This window comes from Equus quagga, chromosome 6 (assembly GCF_021613505.1).
Source record: "Equus quagga isolate Etosha38 chromosome 6, UCLA_HA_Equagga_1.0, whole genome shotgun sequence".
Classification (NCBI taxonomy): Eukaryota; Metazoa; Chordata; class Mammalia; order Perissodactyla; family Equidae; genus Equus; species Equus quagga.
Genome location: NC_060272.1, coordinates 101,737,569 through 101,754,272, shown reverse-complemented (window position 1 = coordinate 101,754,272; position 16,704 = coordinate 101,737,569). Strand labels below are relative to the sequence as shown.

Genomic DNA, 16,704 nt, shown 5'->3' with positions numbered 1-16,704 from the left:
TTTCTTAGTATCTTGGGAAAATTTCATTTAAAGTTAAAAGAAACTTTAAGATACAAAATTGCATGTATACTTAAACTATGTAAAAATATACTGAAGGAACTGTCAAAATGCTAATAAAGTTCGCTATTGAATAGTGGAATTCTAGGTGATTTGCTTCATCTTTACACTTTTTAGACTTTTCGAATGCAGCATGTATGATGGTTTATAGTCAGCAAAACCACAAGGAAACAAATATATTGTTTAAAAATACAATTCAGGCTCATTTCCTTATATACACGGGATTTAGCTCTATCTCTAAACAAAAGGACGTTGCAAGACATAATTAAAAATTCACAAAATTCAAAGGACTGATTTCCCCATAGGCGTAAACATAAAGAATGTGGGATGTATTCTCAGGGTGTATAAATCTTAGCTATCGTGCTCTATATTTGTGATTTTAATTTTTTCAGCATTAGTTCTACCATTTCTCATGTGGCTTGTTTCCACATTAGTAGCACAGCATGCCGTGGCAGTTGTTTGGCTTTATTTAGAGTTTCGTTCATTCACTTCTAAGTTCTATGCCAATGTGATTGATTTTGAGGCATGCTTTTAGCACTGCTTCTAGCATCCCCATTTAATGAATGCTTGCATTACATTGTCATAGGATACAAAAAATATTTTAAATGATCATGACAGCAGATGGTTAAATAACCATAGAATAGTGACTGAATTCCAACGTAGATGTTACCAAGCACATAAATAAGTGTATTATTCATAAAATGCTAAGGAGGGAGAATAATTTTTACTTGCTGGAGACTTCACCATGTGGCCTTAGCATAAACACAGTTCACCATTCATTCACTGAGGCCACAGCCTTTGCAACTATGCAATTTCTGAAGAAATCTTAAAATATGTGGATTCATATTATTTCAGATTTTGTGCATGAATTGAGACCTTATTAATTTTTATATTATGGTCTCTTACATTTGCTTCATTCATATTTGCATAAAGTGGGACAGCGTTATAGGAAGTCTAAAGGGAACTCGAGATAACACCCCATAGCTCTAGACATCAGTAAGGAAATACAGAGTATTAGGAAACTATGAAATCATTTCCAAGGAGAGAAATGGAAGCGAATTGCAAGCTACTTCTTCATAACTCCACCTCTTAAGCTTGGTACTTATTATGGCTCATCCCAATTTCAATGAAAAATACCTTCTCTTAAAAGCTTTGCCATCCTTCTCCCAAAGAACCAAAATAGAGGAAAAGTTGCAGTGAAGATACATTAGAGGATTGGTCCAAGACTGGCTGTTTGTAGGTATCTGAGCCTTTACAACAGGGGCTAAGTGAGCTGAGAATAATGGTAGAGAGCCGACTCAGCACACTCAGGATGAGTAAGGAAAAGAATTAGTTCAGGCGGGGACTAGCAAACTCAGGAAGTTGAATGGTCAAAGGAATGAAAATGTTGAGATAAAAGAAAAGCAAGCATGGCAGTAGTGAAGGAGTGAGACAACTAGAAGAATTGGAGGAATGAGCAAAAGGGATATACTGGAACTTATTGGAATTTCAGATGTAGAACAATTCTGGGGAATGACAGAGCCCAGGAGGTGGCCCTGGGAGTGTTTCTATAATGGAATCAAGGCCATTGATTTGAGAAGGTAAAAAAATAGTAAGACAGAGTGTTGGCTAGATTCTAAATATGGGTGTTAGAAATCAACCTACAAGACAGCAGGAAGGAAGGGTGGGGCTAAAGACTGAGTCAAATCACCAGTCCCTCAGTGGGAGCACTTTGGAGGTTAACGGCTCCTCCCAGCTGTGCAGTTGCCATTGGGGTACATCTGTTTGGTTGTTATCCAGTGTGAAGTACCATTTTGTTTTCCGAAATAGAGATGCCTATTGAATTATCTTTCCAGGCATATGAGTAGCTTTAAACCAAAAAGTGTTGCATATCCTAGTTCATTCAGGGCTGGAAAGCCTAGGAAGTTTTTAAGAGAGAATTACATCTTAAAGTTGACATGCATTCCAAATTGACCACAAGGGGTCCATGCAGTGTTGCAGAGTAGGTAAGAAAAGGGGCTGTGTCTGCTCAGCATTATTCCCAACAACAGCAAGATTGGTCTGTCCTACTGCTGGGGCTCCTTGCACTGGTCTGGATATAGCATTGTTAAAATAGTGATATTTCTGTGCTCATTGGAAATTCGCTGTGGCCTTAAGTCCCTCAGAATCTTGCCACCTGAGTAGCCCCAGCCCCTCCTCTGGACTCCTGGGACCCAGGGCTGCTTTATGGCTTTCCTGGGGCCTAAGCACTTTTGCCTTCTTTGGCTCCTTCTTCCATTAAAAAAATAAATTAATTAAACAGTATATTTTACAACTGCTTTAGTATAAAGACAAATACAATCCAAGTTGGATTATATTCTTTTTGGAGGGGATTTAAAGGCTTATTAAAGAAATATACTTCTTAGGTTATATTTCTAATTGGCATTTTGTAAAGATTACCCACCTTTTTTCCCTTCTTTTACACTGTCTCCTTGCCTATTTTTGACTCTGTTATTGTATTTTAGGCCATGTTATATGAGCATCTTATTGTTAACCCTCTTGAAATTATTACAGATATACTAATGAATGTTATTACACAAAACTAAAGCATATAATAATCACTTTTTTCTTGGAAGTACTTTGGACTTGTATACCCTATTTTAAGCAAAATTTTCAGTGTAATAGCTACCGTTGGTTTCTGTCCTGAGATGTTTATGGATATTAAATTACCACATCATTTCCTGGCTTAGCTATGAGCCTCTATCATTTAATAGAGTTAGTTTTTCAAAATGGCATCTGCATTTTTTTTATTGTGGTAAAATATATGTAATATTTTAGCCCTTTTTTAGTGTGCAATTTAGTGGCACTGAGTATGTTCAAATTGTTGTTATATTCATTTTGAAAATTCTGATTTTAAGAAAAATGAAAACATTTTTGTGGCCTCCTAAAAGTCCTGTGAGCCCTAGCCACCTGTGCCTCATGGCTGAGTGGGCCCAGCCTGGGCCTCTGGAACTTTAATACCTGCTTGACCAGAGGCCTCCAAGAGTTGTGCAGTCTGACTGGATGGTGTGTACTGATTGATAAATATCAGTCATCCCAGACCACAATGCACCTTGGCTAGGAGTCAGAGGTGGATAACATCATTAGAAAGCCTTTGTTGTTCAGTTAGGCTCATTCACATTAAAGACACTTCCCAAAGGCTGGAATTGCCTTTAGTTTTCTGCTTCCTAGGATGGGATGCCTACCAGGGACCTTGAAAAGAAAATAAGGGAAAGAATGGCTTGCTGAAAAGCACTAAGAGCTGGGACAGAAAGTGAATCGAGAACAGACTGAGGGCTTTGTAGGAACCATCACGTGTCTGAACTACATTAGCTTTCATCCCCACTTCTTTTTAAGTCCCTTTCCTTGTATCTTTGCTCCATTCTGTGTCCACCTGATCTTCCATAATTCCATTCCAACACAGACAGTCCTTTTATTTTTCTCTTGTTCTTTTTGTGTGTGGGGGGGTTCTCTTTTGAAAATATACTAGCATGAAAAGTTGTGCAATGTAAATCTGGCCACATGAAATTATCGTGTATAAACTTGTAGTCTAGAATAAAGTGTGGTTTTGCCAAACTTTTTTCCAGAAAATTAAGGCTGAAATTTAACTAGGTAACGTTCCAGACTCCGTGATGTGTCTTTATGACTTTTATTTTTGTGCTACTTGTCTTTGTACTGCATCTTATTATATCTACTATTTAATTTTCTCCTTTTTGTCCTTTTAATGTTCTGACTCAATATCTACTAACAAAAGAATAATGGCCATTTGATAAATGTTTGTTTAGTTTATTATGTACTATTGACTGAAATGAAATGAGAGAGAGTTTTAGATTCTTCTGCAAATGAGGTAGTTGTTGGGGGTGGAATTGGAGAAGAGGGAAGGGGTCATGTGATTGTACCGAGTATTTTTTGATCAATGTCAAGGTGTTCCAAAATGCTGCTAACCAGCATTAGTTAACCATGGAAACAGCCCTCTCTTACTTGTGTTCAGAAGCAGAAGGTGGCCTTCCTGAACCTAAAACCATACCTGAAAGATCTCAGTGTGTGTCATACATATGTGTGCTGACCTTGTATGTATAGATGTAGGCGTGATTTTATAGCTTACAGGCAGACACTTCTTGTTCTGAGTCTCATGGCATTCTGCCAGCACTAAGGGACCACGTTTTCTAGGCCCAGTTTCAATCTTAGGATCTCCTGGCAGTTGCTCCTATAGCTCCATAGGCTTCCACAGCTTCCCTAGCTGATTGGGATACAATAGGATTTGTCTTTTTGGGGGGACTATATAGTTGCTGATGGGTGAGTAGAAGGACAGAAGGAAGGAAAGATCTCTCTCCTTCTCTCTCTCTATGTATATACACATCTTTATATTTGGAGAGAGATATATACAGAAATAGAACAAATAGGGATAGATATGATAGATGATAGCTATCCTTCCTATCTATCATATATATTTATCTCCTGTTGGTTCTTTTTCTTTGGGGGATGCTGACTGATAAAGACAGAATAACTTTATTAACTCTTTGGCTCTCAAATTCTACTATTTGATTTGATTCTCTTGCATTGATCCTGTCCCATCCTAATAGTTGTTCATGACTAAGTAATCTTTTTGATTAAGGACCTTGGCAGACATTCAATTCAAATCTACTTGAAAACTAGGAGATAAATATTTTAACTCCTGCTTATCTCATATGTCACCAACAGTTGACAAACTGTGGGACTGAATTCTCAGGAACTCAGATTCTTAAGTATGTTTTAGTGTTGTGTCCTTTTAGTGGAAAGACACCAGTTTCCTCTGAAACTATACCTTTACCTTTGAGGTTAATTGTCCATGATCTCTGTTTTGTTTCTATGTCAAGTCATAAAAGCTCAGTTCTACTTCAGGAACTTGAGATTGTGGGAGATTTTATTTTCTTCTTTTTGATTATCGTTAGTTTCTACAGTGAACATATTTGACTTTGTAAAGAAGAAAAAACAAAAAATTTAAAAATAGAGAACCCTGGGCCTCAGATTTATACCTAACTACACCATTATAAATATAAAAACAGGTATCCTCACATAATGTAGACTGAGGAGTAAGAAAAATGATATTTATGTTTCATATGATTAAAATGATACGACCAATCAAAATTTGTGCATAAGGCTTAATAGTGGATTGCTTAGCTTTTGATGCTGGCCATTCCTAAGTTTATATGATGTTAATCTTTAAAAGTCAGCTTTTTTGATGAAGTGATTGTTCATATAGAGCTCCATATTTTTCTTCATGATGACCGGATTCACTAATGATACAAATATTTAGTTTTATATCGATAGCCCAAACTTCCTTGCACTTACCATGAGTATTTTCTTTTAGTTAAATTACCTGTATTTGTTACAAATGCTTTCCTTTGTAAATTTTATTAAATAAAAAGGGGTAGTAAATGTTTCTTGAAGATGTAACAAAAATATATCCAACTAGTTACGTGTTTGTTATAGCTACATTGCCAATTACTCTATGTCTGTGATGCAGTCATTGGGAGAAAAAATATCCAGTAGAAATGAAATCATTTTAAAAGTAGTGAAGGAAATGAATGAAGGGATCTGTCTGAGATGCCTATGTCCCGTGATCCCCAGGGTTCATGAAGTAGATTTGGCTGTAGAGGAATTGTTCTTTTCCTCCCACATCACTGTGCATGTGTGCTTAGAACACAGCCTTATTAGGGGAAGGCAGGTCTTCAGTCAAATGCATATAAGTGCTAAAGAATTTTATATATGATATGTAATGAAAATAATGAAACAAAATACCACAGCTCTCTACTTTTATATCTACTTTCATTCCATCCAATGTGACATTCACATAAATAAGCCTGTCACCTCAAATACCTGTTTAAGAGTAAATGCAGTACCCCAAATGAGCACACTTACAGGCATGCTAGGGAAGAACAGTCTTTGCTGTATGAATGCCAGGTGGCTAATAGCTTTCTCTAATGGTGGTCACAAGGTTAGTTTGCAGTGACTGATTTGGCCAGGAAACATTGCCCCTTATGCATTTTTATGGATGATCTGGATGAAGGAGTTGAGGCTATGCTTTCAAATTATCTTATAATATTAAATTAGGCAGAGTTACTGATGTTCCATAAGGCAGGCCTAAAACTGAAAATAACCTTGAAAAATAAAGCTATCAAAAAGAAACTGTCCTAAAGAAAAAGGATGAAATCAAATAAGAGTAAGTGTAACCATGGAACAGTACCTTGGAAGATTGGGAAAAAGTACGTGAGGACTGGGTATAAGGTTGCCTAAGAACATCAATGTCATTTTATTCTGGAAAAGGCTTTGGGAGATAACGGTGCTTAGAGTAAGAATATAGCACCCAGGGGGCAAAGGGGGTGGGGTGGGGAGCGGATGGGGATCTAAGAGTAAGATACCCATCACTTAAAGATACAGTGATACATCTTACTGACATAAGAGATAAAACCATATTGTTTGTCCTTCATAATGAGGGAAGGTCAACTGGGGGACCCACTCATCAAGAGGACCCTCCTGTAACATACTAACCTGTCTTTCCATGATCTGTTAAAAAGAAGAAGGAAGAGAAAGAGAAGAAAAGGAAGGAAGAAGTTTTCTTAACCTTAAAGCAGGTTTTCCACGTGGTGATTCTCTTGCTCCATCTCTAGTGTTGCCTGTTTCCACAGGGCCCATCTGCCCTCAGTGTTCCTTTCTCTCACACTCTTTCTTTTCCATCTTTTATCAGGATGTTTCATTCTGCTTTCTCAACACTACCCTGAAAAAGCACACTCAAAGATGATGGGATTGATTCTTACCGTTGGTTGTATTTTGTCAGATCTTGTGCTCCAGATGCTTCTTTGAAAGTGAGAAATTGTTGGCTACAACTGCATTCTTCCACCTCCCTCTCCCTTCAGAATCTATGACGTTGCAACACTTCTTCTCTGTCCTTCCTGGCTTCTTTATGGACCCAACCATGGGTGTCTCTAATAAGATTTGGATCCCAAAACAATGTTCTTCTCATTTTATACAATCTCAGAGAATTCATCCACTCCATGGCTCCCCAACCATCACTTTTTTGGGGTAACTTATTTTATGTCATTTCAAACTTGTGGGAAAGTTCCAAGAGTAGCACAAGGAGCTCCCATATAATCTTTACCCAGAGTTACCAGTTGTTTACCATTTGAGAGTTGGCCGGAGACATTGTGCCCTTTACCAGTAAATAGTTCAATGTGTATTTCCTAAGCACAAAGACACTTAGCTATGGTAAAGTTTTTAACCTTAGGAAAATTGGTACAGTATAATTGTGTAATCCACAGTCCATATGCAAATATCATCCATGATCTCAATAATGTTCTTTATAGATATTTTCCCCAGCCGATGGTCACTACTGTGCATAGGGCATTGACCTCTGTCCCAGCCATCTGTCCCACAGCACCACCTTCCAAATAAAGATTTTATACTGTCATCTAAGATTAAAAGTATCTAAAATGGACTCATCATTTCCTTCCTAAAACAAGTCCTTCCCCATCTCCATGTCTTTCTTATTCTTTTTAGTGGTGTTATAACTCTCCCAGCCATCCAGGTTTGAAGCCGTGGATCATCTTGGTTCTTTAGCCCCAGTTAGCCAGGTAAGTCCTTGAAGTTCTTCCTGTGAAATGTCTCTTCCAGTCCGGCTCTACATAAGCCATTGTGTGCTGATGCCCACTCGTTCCACACCTCAGATATATCCTTCCAGTTGCCCTCATCTCCCTGAAGGGCTCAGAAGAAGCCTTCAGTGGCTGTCCTATGTTAAGGGAACTTGTCAGAACTCAGGATCTGTGTAGCACAGAATAGTGGGCCAGCCAACAGCAGCATGTGGTAATTCATGAATCTGTTTCTATACACAATTTCTAAACGCTTCTTCTCACCCCCACTAAATAGATGTTGAACAAACATTTAAATATTACGTTAGGGTGTTGAAAATATAGCAAGTGACTGCACCTCACATATGCAGAGGAAATGTGTCTAACTAATAACTGACCTTCTTCCCGAACCTGCCACCAGCGGGAAGACACTAACTCTTCAATCCATTTAAAGCTTAGTCTGATTCCATAATTTAAATAGTTCCTATAGGCAGTGTTTAATTTCCTTTAAAAAAAATTCACATTCTCAGAGATCTTCTCCCATCCCATTTGCAGAAAAGAGCTAACATAGCAGAACTGAGACTGCTAATCGTTAAAAAGCCTGCTTGCAAGGTTGGCCCTAGTTGGCATCTAGAAACTTGGCTTTCGGGATAAAAATTCCTTAATAAGAATGGTTCTCTGTGCCTAAACTGTGCAAACAACGTGGTTTATGCTGAACACCTGCTTTTCTTCTGGGATTCTGGAATTTTGGTATGTGCGAAGCAGAGACTGCCTACATGACCAGCCCCCAAGAAAACCTTGGCTACTGAGTCTTTAGAGAGCTTCCCCAGCATTTTACAACTCGTTGCTGGGGGATTAAGTGCATCCTGTGTGACTCACTGGGAGAAGACTCTTGGAAGTTTGCACTTGGTTTCCTCTGGACTTCAGCCCATGTGCCCTTTCCCTTTGCTGATCTCGCTTTGTAGCCATTTGCTTGACTAAATCATAGCCTCAAATACGAGTATATGTTGGGTCCTGTGAGTCCTCCTAGCAAATCATCGAACCTAGAAGTGGTGTTGGGAAGCCCGATACAACTACTTTTCTCCCTGTGGGAGATTGTTATTTTCTCAAAATGGCAGCAACATGTGCTGCCATCCCACATGCTCCTACAGAGTGATTTTGACACTCTTTCCATTGAGAGGCAGAGTCCGTGTTACCACCTCTAGAATCTGGGTGAACTGTGGCGATGGTGGAAATGATGCTATGTGGCTTCTGAGGGTAGCAATTCAACTACTTCCTGGTTCTCTTTGTGCCATCCTCATTCTTAGAACCCAGTTACTATGCATGAGGAAGCCCAAGCAACCATATGGAGAAGACCTGTGCAGTTGTTCCAGTCAACAATGCCAGCTGAGGTCTGAGCAGATAGCCAGAATAACTACCATTTAGAATGAGAGAGGTTTCCAGCCACAGCCCATAAGTCACTTCCAGCTTTCAAGTCTTCCCAGATGAGACCCCAGACACTATGGAGCAGAGAGATGCTGTCTTTGCTGTACGCTTTCCAAGTTCCTGACCCAAAGAATCTGGAAATGGCTATTGTTTTACGCCCCTATCAATGGGTTGGCTTGTTATACAGCAGTAGTAACTGCAATTCTCCCTAAGATGGCATCCAGGTATATGGAGAGAGGGATGTGATTTAGCATCCTGACGCCAGAGGACAAGAGTGAGGTTTTTTGTACGGTGTTCTCTGCCTGTTCTGGTCTCCGGGGTGGTATCCCTAGTCCATCTGGTTGCCCTTTTCCTTGCCAGCATCAGTAGCTAAAGTCTGTAGACATTGTAACCTTCAGTCTTTTTTTGTTTCTCTCTTTCTGGGCTCGGTTGGAGCCCAGATGGCATGTTTGGAATGACTCAGCCTCATTTCCACTCCCATAGATACTGTAGATCCCACAGAAACCTTCTGTGACTCCCATTCAGTCCAAGTTCCAGTGTTCTGCTCTGCAGCCCCTGTTAGTAGTCCCCTCTGTAGATTTGCAGCTACTTCAGGATCTTGTCTTTTTTTTTTTTTAAGATTTTATTTATTTATTTACTTTTCCTTCTTCAAAGTCCCCTAGTACACAGTTGTATATTTTAGTTGTGGGTCCTTCTAGTTGTGGCATGTGGGACACTGCCTCACCATGGCTTGATGAGCTGTGCCAGGTCACGCCCAGGATCCGAACCAGTGAAACCCTGGGCTGCCGAAGCAGAGTGAGTGAACTTAACCAGTTGGCCACGGGGCCAGCTCCAGGATCTTGTCTTGCCACAGGATACCAAAAGTGGCTCAGGATTGATGATTCTCAGGCCTCCTGCTGCCTGACCCTGTTTCTCCACCTGCTTGGGTAGGGCTATGCTGCAGGCAAATGAAAGAGCAGCCTGAGAAGTGCTCTGTTTAAAGAATTCTCATGAGGGGTGGGGGACAGGAGACTCTCTATTCCTTTCTGCCATTATTCTTATGTATCTCGTGCACTGCTCTCTGTCCAGGTCAAAGGGACTCTGCCTGATTAAAGTCTAAGGATGGGAAAATTGGGAAATACATGGGCTCTTTCTGCTATCCTACTTTCTCCTTTTTGCTTATTTTCTCCTTCCTACAATTCCCCAGACAGACTCTTCTCTGTCTTCCTGTTACCACACAAAGGGCATGATCTGCTCTCAGCAAGACAAAAGGCAATCGTCAAGAGGCAAGATGGTGGCAGAGAAGAGATGTTTTATTATAGCTTGCTAGCAAGAGGGAAGATGGCTGACTAATGTCCAAAAGAACCATCTTAAGGGGGGCACAGAAACTTGAAGCAGTTATATAGGCCAGTGGGTTATAGGGGAGGGGATTAGGAATGTTGACCCTCTGGTGTTACAGACTGGGAGTTGCCACACTAAATCTTTCAGTTTTCACTGATGATGGCTATCAGCATAGACTCTCTGTTTGGGGGGTCATCACATTCCTAAGGAACTCAAAAGAATGAAGTTATCGGTCTTATTGCAGCGGGGAGATATATGCACTAGCAGGGGTCATAAAATCTATGAACAGGTGGATCTCCTGGAGGGTGCACATCCAGCTGGGTTAGTTAGTCAGAGGTCATTCAAAGTTACAACATGGGCTCTTTTTTTACAATATGGCTTCCCTTATGTCGACCTTGTGTTAAGCCGGTTTCATATCCATTCCAACTCTTAGTTAAGCCTTAATGGCAAAGGATATTTTTTCTAGACATTTGGAGAACTCTATAATCTGAGTCTTGCTAAAAAAAATCCTATTTTGCATGTTAGAAGGTGATAGCACTTTACTGTTGGCTTGCCATTTTTTCTGAAACAAATTTTGATCTCCCCTTAGGCAAATGGGTAGCTACACACAGTGAAGGGGGAAAGCTACTAATAATTTTGAAATGATTACCACCTGTATACTTCATTTGAGTGGTACACCAAATTACTTGCTAGTCCAAGCCTCCCACCATCTCAGTTTGGCCTTGGGTCTGAGCCGCAGTCGATATCAAGGTCCTGTAAGGTGTCTGGTGCAGCTGCTTTCTTCTATTCTACTTTGTGCCTCTTGTATTAAACTTTGAAAAACGTACTTGCTCTGCTTTCTTATAATGATTATATCCTCCAGGTTCCTAATAGTTTGTTCTTAGTTTTGAAAACCTGCTTTGTTCACCTATTCTATATTTGCATCCTGCTGATTCCTGATTATATGCTTAGTCGTAAATTTACTGTTTGCCTTTACTCCTACTATTTATGTTTGCCCTGCTCCCTTGGTTTTGACTCATTTCTCTTCTGACTCTCAGTACCTCAGTGTTTCAATATTGCAGATTATTCAGGTATACGTTGCTTAGGATGCTTCTAGTAGGTTGTACAAAACCCATCTCAAGCCAGGTCAGACAATAAAAGTGATTTATTGGCTCACATTTTTGAAAAGTCAGGCTTCAGGAAGGATTGATGCAGCAATGTCGTCATACTTCTTACTGACTCTCAAATCTGCCTTTTATGATGTTGGTTTCATGCTAGACTGGTCATAGGAGGGCTGCCAATAGCAACCTGAGATAGATGCTCCCTCATTTATGTCCAATAGTGGAAAAAGTGTTTCTTTCCCCTAAATCATTGAACAAAAATCTTGGGCTTAACTCTGTTTGGACAAACTCACGCCACATGCCCAACACTGAACCAATCACCGTCACTGAGAGTAGAGTGAGATTATCCTGATTGTCTTAGGTCAGTTAGATTCGCCCCTAGAGCTGGGAGAGGGGCAATCTACCTAAATTGTGTGGTGGCTACACAATGGGAAATGGGAGAAGTGGAATCAGGGTGAGCTGGAGTCACCTCTTAAAGTTTGCACGAGCTGATTATGCTCACGTCTTCCCAACTCAGTGTTCACTGACTTCGCTTTGGTAGCTTGAAGTCACTCATAGTGGGAATATTTATACCACAGAAATTGGCAAATATTGCAAATAAGTTATGTTGGCTTTTGGTTTTTTTTTTTTTGCCAGGAGAGCTGGTTTACCAATACAACTGAAAATGGGAGGTATTCAATTTTGTGTATGGTAATAGGCAACAGTCTCTTAACCAGTTTTCCTAACTTCAGATTACTCACCCCTACTTAGCCACTTTTTAAAAATAACAGCTTTACTGAGATATAATTCACATGCCATAAAAATTCACCCTTTTAAAGTATACAATTCAGTGATCTTCAGTATATCCAGAGTCATACAGTCATCACCACGATCAATTTCACAACATTTTCATCACTCCAAAAAAAAACTCCATGCCCTTTGTATTAGTCAGGTTTCTCTACAAAAATAGAACCAATAGGATATATATATGTGGAAATAGATTTATTATAAAGAATTGGCTCACACAATATGGAGGCTGAGAAGTCCAACAGTCTGCTGTCTGCAAGCTGGAAACCCAGGAAGGCCAGTGGTGTCATTCAGTCCAAGTCTGAAGGCCTGAGAACCAGAGGACCAAGAGCAGGATAAGACTAATATCTCAGCTCAGGCAATCAGGCAGGAAGGAGCTACATTCTTCCTTCCTCTGCCTTTTTCTTCTATTCAGACCCTCAATGGATTGGAAATGCCCACTCACTTTGGGGAGGGCAAACTGCTTTATGAATCTACCAATTCAAATGCTAATTTCATTGGAAATACTCTCACAGACACAACTCAGAAATAAGGTTTAGCTAAATATCTGGGTGCCCCCATAATCCAGTAGAGTTGACACATAAAATTAGCCATCACACTCATTAACAGTCACTCCTTATTCCTCCCCCTCCCCATCCCGTCGCAAAGTTACTTTCTGTCTCTGTAGACTTGCCTATTTTGGACACCTTATATAAGGAATCATCAACGTGTGATCTTTTGGTTTAGCTTCTTTCACTCAGCAGAATGTTTTCAAGATTCCTCTATGCTATAGAATCTATCCATATTTTATTCCTTTCATTGCCAAATAATGTTTCATTGTGTGGATAGACATTTTGTTTACCCATCCATCAGTTGATGAGATGTGAGTTGTTGAAATCCAATTCTAATCACAGTTCCGGAACCCAGTCCTTACCACCTTCAGTCTTTAATACCTTCTGCTGCCAGAATCCTTTTCCTAAAACATCACATTTAATCTTGTCACTCATCTTATCAAAATAAATCATCCTCTCCGCCTTGGAGATGCTAAAGGAACACGTTGAACTTGCATTTGAAGCTCTCTTCAGTTTCACGAGGGCTGGGGTGGGAATGAGCAGATCCTGCCTCCCTCTGGGGGCAGTTTGGGCCAGTGATGCTCAATCTCACTTAAAGGGCCTCTGCCTGACCAAAACCAAACAAACACACAAACCCCAAAGAAATAGAACCCACCAAGAAAAAGCAGAAACCCAAACTGCATGAAAAGTGACATGGATATTATGTAGCTTTAGGATTTTATTGTTTGTATTTCTTTTCATCTCTTAATTATTAAGAATTTCACAAGGGTCCTGGAGGGATAGTGGATCTTACAGTCAAATAACTAGTTGGCAGTCCTGGCTGAGTTACTTAATATCGGCATTCTTTAAATTCTCTCCTGAGATTTTAAGCAAATGACCTTTTCTTATGTGTAAAGTGGGAGTCATAATTCCTACATCAGAGTCGTGTTATGGATTAAAAAATATGAACACTCAGCTACCGTGCCCAACCCGTAATAGGCACTCAGTAAATACATAGACACTATAACGATTGTTATAATTGAACATATGGTTAAATTTTTCAGTTATTTTCAATAAAGTCAACCTAAGATTAGAACTATTTGGGTGTTCTTTCATTGTTTTATAGTTTGGGTGATTTAATTTCAATATTGTCTTAGTGCTTTAAAATTAGTACCAATTTAAAGCAGAAATTAGATAATCAGTTCGAGGGCTTTATGTTCCTCGTCTACCATTACCCTTGATGTCACCTGAAAGAGTCCATATTTCCTTTGGGAAATGGTCAATGATAGTGTCTCGTTGTATTACAATAGAAGCTTTCATGAAGTGACCTAAGGATATATACCTTAAACATTATACCACATCAGACTGAGGTAAATTTCTGACAGGAATGAATCTTTGAGCTTTACTGGCAAGTATGACTTGATAGCAATTACTAATGTTATATCTGAAGATATTATTCTTTGGAATAATTATAACATTAATTTTAAAAAAGTATGTAATGATAGCTTGTTTTGGTCTTATGTAGATGATCATAAAATTTAAATTGTTCTTTATGCTGTATATTTATGGTTTAGAAAAATTTTAAATGTATAATAATTTATCTTTTTACTTTTATAAATAAAACAATTATGAACTACATTCTTCTTTCAGAATTAGAAGTACTTATAAATGCAATAGCCATTTTTTTCATTTAAACATTTGAAAGATTAAATTAATAAATTGTTTGAAAATTAAACTTGGATCATGATAATGCTAACACATTGAAGATCAACTTTTGTAAATCACTCCTTTTTACATATTTCAGCCATTCAATTTTATTTCTCTTTTTTTTCCCCTCCCCATAGGATTATCCTTGTCAAGACGATTATTCAATAGTCCACAGAAAATGTCGTTCTCAGTTCACAGATCTAAATGGTTCCAAAAGATTTGGTGTCCACACTTGGCATGACGAGAGTGGGGTTTATGCTAATTCTTATGTAAAACAAAAGCTCTTCCCATTGACTGGTGGTCCTATTGTCCCCTTTTTAAAATAATGTATGGAATCAGATTCTCTAACTAATGAAAGAATAAGGGATGTAACACCTGAAGGTTTTCTACCCTAATAAATGCAATGGAAATGTTACTTTAATAGGTTCCTTTAAAAACAAAATCTCGGGCCCAGCTCCGTGGCCAAGTGGTTGAGTTCGCACACTCCGCTTCAGCTTCGCCAGTTCAGATCCTGGGCGTGGACATGGCACCGCTCATCAAGCCATACTGAGGCGGCGTCCCACATAGCACAACCAGAGACACTCACAGCTACAATATACGACTATGTACTGGGGGGCTTGGGAAGAGGAATAAAAACTAAACAAAGAAGATTGGCAACAGATGTTAGCTCAGATGCCAATCTTTAAGAAAAAATAAATAAATAATGGTATTTGTTAAAAAAACAAGAACAAAATCGTACATTCTAGACCAGTATGTATACATCCTTCTTTTCACAAGCTACTCTGGTACTTTCCAAAGTTTAGTATGTGTAGCACTCAGGGTATACAATGCAATTCTAGATGGTACTTGGTAGAATTTTATTTCATTGTGTTTATGGACTGTATATTTATTTTAGTTTTTATTGGAAAAATGCGTAAAGCTAGCACAATCAAGCTTATGATTGCTTAGGATGTGGCTAATTTTTAAAAAGTGAGCTAATTTAAATTCCAATTTTAAGTGATAAAAATATAAGCGGTATTTAGATTTGCCATGAAATTCAAACGGCTGAGGTTTGGGCAACACTGGCCCTATAATAACAGTGAGTGTGCGTGTGTGTGTGTGTGCGCATGTGTGCATGTGTGTGTGTGTCTGTGTGTGTATATGTGTGTGTGTGTATGTGTGTTGGGGGGAATGTCTATTTATGGACTTTGATTTATCTATGGTAGCGACCTGCACGGTGATTATTTATTCAGTGTAGTGTTTGCCCTTTTTCAAGATAATACTTTTTGTGTGTGTGGAACAGCAGAAATGCAAACAGAACCTTAGTGAAACTTTAGGGTTTTGATGGGAAAGTCGAGTCGTCTGGTGTTAGATTTAGAAGAAATCTTATTAATTATTTTGACTTACCCTCCTATTTTACAGATGAGCAAAGAGAGACCCAAAGAGGTTTAAGCAGGTTGCCCAGGGTTAGATAAAAAGTGCATTCTTTTGATCTTTTGATTCAGTTGACTTTGAGGTACAGTTGAACTTTTATTTCTTCTGAGAACAGGGTTAATTATTTGGTCAGCCTAAGCTAAATTTACTCTCATTATTTTTCTTTAAAAAAATAAATTCATCAAATAGCATTTCATAATAAACGCTAATTTAGCACAACCTCCAGCTCTTGATTAGCAAAATATGGGAAAGATTATAAGTGTTGTGAGCGGAGAAATGGTAATTAATAAAGAAAATGTGGATATGCCACGTAAGCCTTCACCAGCAGTTTTACTATAATTTCTTGCTGCTTTAAAGTATGTCTCTGTATAGACACACACACACGTATATATTTTATATGCATAAATATATATATTACATATATATAATGTTAATTCTTTATATATTGCCTATTCTAGTGGATACCTACCTGGAGTTACCTTTCCTCCCACAGGCTACAAATTCAAGTTTAATCCCTCCTAACGCTCATTAATGTATCTAGGGGGGACAGCTGTTTGAAGAATGCGAATCTGGATGTGAAGCTACTCATCATTTGATTTTTTTTTTGTAAGGAAATAGTCTTAATGGCCATATTATTACCTTTGAACAATGCCTAGTACTTGGAAAATAAAGTTCAAATTCATATAGGAATTCTATATTGTCACAATGACTAACATCACATTTTGCATACATGACCTGGGTCTGCTGTGAGAGATCAACTTAGAA

General features: G+C 38.8%; 1 protein-coding gene across 4 annotated transcripts in view; it reads left to right on the top strand.

The window, feature by feature from the left end:
- CFAP95 (cilia and flagella associated protein 95) overlaps positions 1 to 15,034 on the top strand; it is a 68,535-nt gene extending 53,501 nt beyond the window's left edge. For 2 of the 4 annotated variants that reach the window (XM_046664802.1, XM_046664803.1), the window contains exons 6-7: positions 7,591 to 7,664; positions 14,664 to 14,794. In XM_046664802.1, the coding sequence (XP_046520758.1) occupies positions 7,591 to 7,650 (60 nt within the window). In that variant the 3' untranslated portion in view covers positions 7,651 to 7,664; positions 14,664 to 14,794. Of the gene's footprint in view, positions 1 to 7,590; positions 7,665 to 14,663 lie in introns of all 4 variants that reach the window. The other 2 variants (XM_046664800.1, XM_046664801.1) reach the window with 1 other exon arrangement.
- Positions 15,035 to 16,704: the final 1,670 nt, after the last annotated feature.